Source organism: Dromaius novaehollandiae, chromosome 4, assembly GCF_036370855.1.
Source record: "Dromaius novaehollandiae isolate bDroNov1 chromosome 4, bDroNov1.hap1, whole genome shotgun sequence".
NCBI classification, from domain to species: Eukaryota; Metazoa; Chordata; class Aves; order Casuariiformes; family Dromaiidae; genus Dromaius; species Dromaius novaehollandiae.
The window spans coordinates 40,763,874-40,772,266 of NC_088101.1; the positions used below are offsets into that span (position 1 = coordinate 40,763,874).

Here is an 8,393-nt window from a genome sequence, read left to right on the forward strand (position 1 = left end):
TTTCAGCTTTAAACAAAACCTTTCCTTGGTGTCATTGCATTTATAAACCTCTGCCTAGCCCCCCAACTCAGCCTGCTATTTTAAAGTAAAAAGAACTGAAGAGCCCTAACCAGTGAGTTAAAACAGTTTCCTTAACGGACCAGAAAAGTGTAAGTTGTCATAACAGCGGAATGCATATGGGTCTTTATCATTTGGCAGACAACATATACTTTATTTCTTCTTCTGGTCCATCAGATACGGCTTTAAAGGCAATAGACATGTTTTTTAATAAACCGTAAAAGAAAATAAATTTAGAATATAGCTACTGATATGACTGTCAAGAATTCATGAAAATTTATGTTTTTTTTCAGGATGCAATTACAAATACTTAATTTGTTATACCTACCGTAAGAATGCATGTTCGGTATAAAGTGAATTACATTCATGTCATAGAATAAGAGTACCTTGCAACCTATAGTATACCCATGCAGTGGAAGCAAGCTACAAGTCCCAAATTATATCAAATGTACTATATTGTATAATGGAGATGTTTATTTTGTGTTAATTTCAACATATGAGTTTGGCTGCCACTGTTGCCAAATTCCTTTCTAGCTCTAAGCTCTGCATAGCCAGATAAGGGAGAAATACTCAAGTACGCAGGAGTCCCTGGAGGATACCAAGCAGAACTGGGGCTCCAGGCATTTCCACCCCAACAATGTAAAAGACAACACAAGGGAAAGAGATGCCAGCTTGACATAATTAACTGTTTCCCTTTAGATCAAGTTTTAACCTGTTGTATGACAGAGAGAGAAATAGAATATATTGTCTCTTCAACAAGACCACCGAAAATCCTGACAAAACTGGCAGCTCGGTACTGTAATTCTGAGATATATTGTACTAATACTAAAGAGAACCGTTACAGTAAGTATTGAAAAGTACTGTAATCACTCAAAAAACCTTGAAAAAAAATTAAGAATCAGAATTAGTCTATGATAGCAAGGCAGCTCTAAGGCAAAGTTTTATTCATTAATTCATTAAATTATATTAGGAGAATGGCTCAGAAGAGAGACACTTCGTCACACTCGTCACTCTTTGGCCACAGAGGTACAATCATCACAGAGACATATATTATCCACATTAAATCCACCTGAAATTGCCAATTTGACACCAAAGAGTAAAGAAATAGGACACAATCACCACCATCACTCAGAAGTCTACAGGCATTTACAATCATGTTTGTGCTCGAGAATGGGATGAAAAGTATAGGAGGAAAAACAGGATGCAGCCAGAGGTTCTGACTTTTTCCTCCCGCTTATCTCATTTCTAGGCCACACTGGAGAGCCTCAGAAAACAGATTCATATTATGCAGAAAGATCCCTTCTCCCAGCCTGTCCTGTCTTCCATTTTACTTATGAAATAGTCCCAAGGGCTACAAGTTTTGAACTGCTACCACCTTGAACAAAAATCATAAAATACACCCCTCATTCACAACTGCAGCCATTATCCTTTGCGATGTACCATACCAATGACTGCACCACACAAACTCAATATCACTCTCGTGTGCAACACTTGTGCCATTTGTTAGCCTTTGTCAGGATCTGTGGAAGAATATACAGGGCCATTTACTATTTCTTAAAGACAAGTAAACATCATCTATAAGGTGAATGACAACTCAAAAACAACATACAGCACTTCTGCATGAAGAAAGGAGGATTTTGATGCATTTGCACAAATGAAAGAGTTAGAAAAACGTCTGCTTATGGTATCAGAAGGAGAATGTTTCTGTTACTTTCATTTTGCTTTTAGGAGAATGCTTTTGCCATTGTTAGCTGTCTTGGTCTACAAGTTTCTCTTCAACTGTACTAACTTTTAACATCTTTAAAGATCTACTTATGTGTTTCGCCATATATCTTTGGTCTGCTTTCCAGTGTCTGATAACTCATTACTTCCCCATTGATTTTCCCCTTTCTCCATTTAGAATTTTTCCCACTTGTCTGTTTAGATTTCTGATAGTGACTTTAAGTTACTCCACCAGTATTATTTTCCACAGTGGTGCAATCATCGTACCACCAGGTTGCTTTCTTCTCTTAGCCGATGCAAATAAATTCCACTTACTTTTCAGGATACAGATTCTCTCTTATTGGCCAATCTATCCTGTAAGGAACAGTCTTTTATCAACATAGAAAAGCCTGCAAATATGCTTGGAATAAAGCAGTGTTTCCAGAAGCTGCTGGAAACTCTCTCTTAAGTGTGCAATTAATTATTCTAACGAGTGAATTCCTACAGAGTAGGAGAAATTGGTAAAAGACAGACTTATATGCAAGTTGACTCACTTCACATAACTATTCCATGAGCTATTATGCCAAAGGGGGAGGGGAGGTGAAGAAAACCTAAATAATAATCTCAGTAGGAGTAAAAGATTTCCCAGGAGGAAAAAAATTTGCTATTAACAACACACAGTCAAGAACGCAAGGGAGTACATTTCCCAGTATTTACTGGCTAGACAGAGCTACAGCAAAGTGCTAAGGCACAAAGCTCTAGACACATGATATATAATATAATTGTTTGTTACCAGTCACCAAGCACAGGTTACTAATTAACAGACTTCTACATGCACTACTGCAGAAGACTCTCCGACTGCAGAGTGAAAAGATCGGAAGATCTAACAAGTTTCTAGCTTCAACATTTGTGATCTGAATGTGAAATGGAGCACAAATGCTGGTCTCCCTGAGGTACAACTGTAGTCCTCTTCTGCTGCCCCCAGGTTTGGGGAGCAGAGAAAGCTAAGTGAAATGAGCAGCTTTCTTCAGCGTCTCGGTTCATCTTCAGTTCTCCGGAAGCAGCAGTAACAAAGTCTGGAGTTGTCTCCATTTCATGCTAGTTCTTAAGTTCAAGAACCAAGCAAAAGACAGGACTCATACCACAGACCATGAAAAATGGCATGACCAAAGCAAGAGCTTCCTCATCTACAACTCCAAGAGCCACGAAAATAAAGCAGACCTCTTCCTGCTCATGATAGCTGAGCAGAAGAAAAAAAGAGGAAAGGACTGGAAGAGCGTAACTCTAAATGGGAGGTATGTTTAAAGTTTCAAAACCTATTAAGCCCAGTACACAGTGAAACACAAACATCACTATGATAATTGAGGATTAACCTGCAAGTAGAAACACCCCCTTTCTTCCCTGGTAGTGCATGTGATGCTCATCTGTTATTCCTTCGACACACATCTCTCATGCCTCATTCTCATTTGGCTTTAACCTTCCAGGTTTGATCGTTCAGCCACTAGGACCTAACCTTTTTTTTTTTTCCTTTTTCTTTTTAAACTCTCTAAACAGGATTATGGTAGCACGGTGACAGCTTCAAAATTTAACACACCATGTATGATGCCCACAGTATGAGACACCTTTGACTTGCTAGAAAATCTGCACTCTCAATTAGTATATCAAAACCTATAATAAAAAACAGACCCCCCCAAAAAAAGAATCGTTACAGAAAAGCTTCACAAATCCTTGCAGATTCTTGTATGTGATTAAATCAAATGTAAAAATCACTATTCATTACTCCAATAGTGGTCTAAAGCGGTCACATTTTCTTTCAAAGATTTTTTCGAGCCCTGTTTCAGCACCACGGACTGCTAGCGGCACAGTCCTGCTCACTGATACTACTTCAACCATATGGTGACTGAAGGTACTGTAAAGCATCGCACTTTTGACGGGGAGAAGATAAACTGTTTATATTATGCTATCAGCTTTCTCCTTGGCTTTCCTAGGGCCAGCACAGTAGGGCACCCATGTTTTTCTCCATATGAAAGACAGGGGGAAGAAAAAGGAATGTGATTGGATTCTCATTTTCATTCAAGTTTGGGATGTGAAATAAAAAGCTCTATGAGCTTAACTTTCCTAAAGTTTTCATGGGTTCATTTTTATCAGAGCTGTGCAAATAGATTTTTTTAAGATTAGATTACAATAAAAAAAAACAGAATGGAAAAAGCTCTCTGTTAAAATACAATGATTCTGTTAGACCCAAAACATCAACAACACTCCTGATACTTAACTCTTTTTTTAAAGCAGGCCACCCTGAGACAAAGAGAGAATGATCTTTCTTCACAAATACAAAAATGCAGTATTTCAACTCTCTCTAGTTCTCCTCTCCTCTTTTTTAAGCAATGTTTTTCACCAAATGCTTATATAGTTCTGCACAAACTCTGAAACATTTGTACCCTCACCTGGGATTAACTGCTGTGAATTTTCTACTGCTGGAAAAGACTCTGCTTTGTTCTAATGTACAAATTCTGAAATCTGCTTCCAAGCTAAAAGCAAAGGGATATCTTGCAAATATTGGCCTTGCAAAGCCCCCATTCAACTCCACTGGAAAAGAATAAATTATTTTTCGGGTGGACAAATAAAAAGTTTTCTGTATTAGCATTAATCATTTTCTGTAAAGGCAGAATGAATTGATTCTCATTAGCCAAAAAAGCACTGTGAAAATATTACAAAGCCACAGAAATGCTTCTTAATTGCAGGTCCCCCCGTGTTGTGTTGTCTGTCTTTCTCTCTCCTGTAAAGCTTTAGTATGCATCATACTTATTCTCAAAGATAGGTTGTACTGATTTTACCTTGAGGACTAACCCAAGCCCTTGAAAGTATCTGGCAGTTTAACTCCCTATGAGATTTAACGAGAGCTGACACCTAAGTATCTCCAATGCTCTGGGCTTCTGCACTCATTATCTACACCCACACTAAAAGAGTTTTATGGGATAAGAAATATAAAAAAAATATTTTTAAAGACGCTTCAAGATTACAGTAGTATGCATGCTCTATCTAACTGAGCTCCCCTGAGGCAGCTCTGGCATTCAATCAGAGTGCTAAACAGGAGTGGCAGTATCATTAAATTATGCATTTAAGGGCAGCAGACCAAAACCCAGGGTACACCCCAACCAGAGAGCTGAAACGAAAGACGCGCTCCATATCATGTTAGCGACATAATGAATGTCCTTCCCAATCAAAGCGCTCACCTTCACACAACAAAACACATTATCATTCATTGCGGTGGCTGAACTATTTAACATTGCAGAAAACCTAAGGGATATTTGGGGAGAAAAATATAAACCCCTAAAAAAAAAACCAAACAAAAAAATACATCTACGCCATAGTTGCTACATAGAAAAGAATAAACACTTTCTCACTTCAGAGCATTTTCTAACGCATGTTTCCTTTAGTGTATCTTTTAGTATACCTGTGATTCTTAAGCTACAGCTAGGATTTATTTATCGGGGGAAAAGGAAAAAAACCCCAAACTCTGCAGGGCCACACATTACAGGAAAATCTCCGCACCGCTCCGGAACAGAAACACACCGCTGACCGAACAGTGGGTGCGAACGGAGCCCGGACCCCGACGGGAAGCAGCGGGGCAGCAGGCTCACCAGGAGCCTCCTCGCCTGCTCCCTCCCGCTCCCGCCGGCGCTCCGCCGAGCTCGGCGCCCTCCCGAAGCCCCGCGGACGCGGGAGGCGCCGAGCGGCGGGGCGCGCCCAGGCGCCTCGCCCGGGCTCCCGCGGCGGCGCTCACCTGCAGGAGGCAGCGGCCGGGCGCCGCGTGCTCGGGCAGGCGCCCGGCGTAGACCTGCCGCTCGAAGACGGGCTCGTTGTCGTTGGCGTCCTCCACGCGGACGCTGAGGCGGCAGGAGGCGGCGCGCGGCGGGCGGCCGCCGTCGCGCGCCACCACGCGCAGCTCCAGCGCCGCCTGCCGCTCGCGGTCGAGGCGGCCGCGGGTGCTGACGGCGCCGCTGCGCGCGTCGATGCGCAGCTGCGCCAGGGCGGCGGGGTCGCCCTCCAGCGCGTAGCGCACCTCGGCGTTGGCGGAGCCCGGCTCGTCGGCGTCGAAGGCGCTGAGGCGGAGCACGGCGGTGCCGGGCGAGGCGGCCTCGGAGACGGCGGCGCGGTAGTGCGGCTGCGGGAAGGCGGGCGCCTCGTCGTTGAGGTCGGCGACGCGGAGCAGCAGCGGCTCCTCGGCGGAGAGCGGCGGCGCGCCGCCGTCCGTGGCCAGCAGGCGCAGCTCGTAGCGGTCGCGGCTCTCGCGGTCCAGCGGCCCCGCCACGCAGAGGAAGAAGACGCCGGCGCCGGCCGGCCGCAGCGCGAAGGCGCCCTCGCCGCCGCGCAGCGCCAGCGCGATGCCGCCGCCCGCCTCGCCGCCCTCGTCGGCGTCCGAGACGGAGACGCGGGCCACGTAGTCTCCGGGCCGCGCGCCCTCGGAGACCCGCGGGCCGCCGCTCTCGGTGAGGAAGAGCAGGCGGATGGCGGGGCGGTTGTCGTTCACGTCCAGCACGGCCACGGAGACGAGGGCGCTGGAGACCTCGGGCTGGGCGCCGCCGTCCCGCGCCTCCACGACGAGGCGGTGGAGGGCCCGCGCCTCGCGGTCCAGCGGGCGGCGGAGCCGCAGCACGCCGCTGCGCTCCTCCACCGCGAAGTAGCCGTCGGGGTCGCTCTGGCGGCGGTTGATGGCGTAGCGCACCTCGCCGTTGGCGCCCAGGTCGGGGTCGGTGGCCCGCAGGCGGCACACGGCGGTGCCCGCCGGCGCGTCCTCCCGCAGCCGCGCCCGGTACTCGGCCTGGCCGAAGGCGGGCGCGTTGTCGTTCTCGTCCAGCACCCGCACCGCCACGCGCAGGCGGGCGCGGCGCCGCGGGCTGCCGCCGTCCCACGCCTCCACCACCAGCCGGTGCGCGTCCGCCCGCTCCCGGTCGAGGCGCCGCAGCAGCACCAGCTCCAGCGGCTCCGGCGCGGCGCCCGGCACCGGCCGGCCGTAGCGCAGCTGGAAGAGCGGCGGCTCCTCCGCGGCGCCGCCCTCCGCCAGCAGCGTGTAGCCCTGGGTGCCGAAGCGGCCGGCGTCGGGGTCGCGGGCGCCCGGGAGGCGGAAGGCGGCGCCGGGCGGGGTGAGCTCGGAGATGTTGAGCTGCAGCCAGTCCCGCGGGAAGCGCGGCGGGTGGTCGTTCACGTCGGTGACCGCGATGTCCACTTGCACCATCTCGCCGCGCAGCGTGGCCGCCACGAAGCTGTAGCGCGCCCGGCGCTCCCGGTCCAGCCGCCGCGCCGTGCGGATGATGCCTGTGTCGGTCTGCACGTGGAAGTCCGCCAGCACCGCCGACTCGCCGCTCCCCTCCGACAGCAGGAAGCCGCCCGGCTGCGCCGCGCCCGGCGGCAGCCCCGCGCGGATGTCCCCCACCGGCGTCCCCGCCGGCAGCCCCTCGTCCACCGCCAGGCTGAGGTTGTACACCGGCGCCGCGCCGGCCGGCGCCGCGCCCAGCCACAGCGGCACCAGCAGCGCCAGTGGCACCAGCGCCCTCCCCGACGGGGCGGCCGCCGCGGGGCCGCCGCGGCACCTGCTGCCGCCCGGGAGCCGCCGCGCCATGCTCCGCCGCCTGCCGCCGCTAAGCCGGCATCGCGAGGCAGCTGCCCTCGCCCCGTCGCCGCGGAGGAAGCGCCGTCAGCCGCCCGCCGCCCCTGAGCAGGGAAGGACAAGTGTGCGCGAAGGGCGGGGTGGGCGGCTCCCCGCCGCCGCCGCCCGCGCAGCCCCCGCCCCGCCGCGGCGCGCCGCCCCGAGGCCGGCGTCCTCCAACGCGGCCAGGCCCCGCCACGCCGAGTGGGGGTCGTGCTGCGCCGCTCTGCAGCCCCCCCCGAACTCGGAGCGGGCTCCTGCAAAAATCGGTTTCTAGGGAGAGGCGAACCGGGCTGCTTAGCAAGGACAGCGATGACCAGGGCACGGGCTACCTCTAAATGCAGACGCATGCCTCATCACGGAGGGGAATGGAAAGCAGGCAGAAGCCTGCAAGGATAAATGGGTTTATTACCTTCAGCAAGGATTTCTCTTCTCCTTAACATTCTGGTCCTCGTTTTCCAGGAAAAGGCTTGCTCTTTATCCTAGCACTATTAGTTCAGTAAATAGTGCAAAGCAAGGCAGGGAAGCATTTACCAGAAATAAGCTTCCAGTAGGAACTTCCATCAGCTTCAGTAGGACCAAATTTCCTTCCTTTTTCACTATTCTTGACTCTCATATCTCATTGGGAGTGTTGTAAGGATAAATTAGTTTCTTCAGTGACACTGAGACTATACAGCATCGTATAAATGCTAAGTAGCAGACATCCCTCTTTTCATGAAAGCTAAGTACAATGCTTCAACAGTTACACATCTCATGCTCTTCCCACTGGTCCTTTACCACATTTAATTTCACCATTTCTGGGAACAGTCCTGGTGGTCACAGAAAAGCAAATTCATCCTATTGCAGACAAGTGGAATCAAGGCAAAGAAAAGAAAGTGGCAGGAGGAGTTCTTATAGCTAGGTCCTCTTCTATGTAGAAGCACTTGGGAGGACAGCTGTTCTGCTACTTGCCACTTTTCCAAGTCTAGGAGGAACTACCCAAGTACCA

General features: G+C 50.3%; 1 protein-coding gene across 1 annotated transcript; it reads right to left on the reverse strand.

Annotated features, from left to right (window-relative positions):
- Positions 1-5,395: 5,395 nt before the first annotated feature.
- On the reverse strand, positions 5,396-7,378 carry LOC135328337 (protocadherin-23-like). Its single transcript, XM_064511746.1, has one exon. The coding sequence runs from the start codon at positions 7,376-7,378 to the stop codon at positions 5,396-5,398; it is 1,983 nt and encodes a 660-aa protein (XP_064367816.1).
- Positions 7,379-8,393: the final 1,015 nt, after the last annotated feature.

Bases quoted from the DNA above. Each gene is read 5' to 3' on its own strand.
- LOC135328337 (XM_064511746.1), bottom strand. From the start codon at position 7,378: ATGGCGCGGCGGCTCCCGGGCGGCAGCAGGTGCCGCGGCGGCCCCGCG.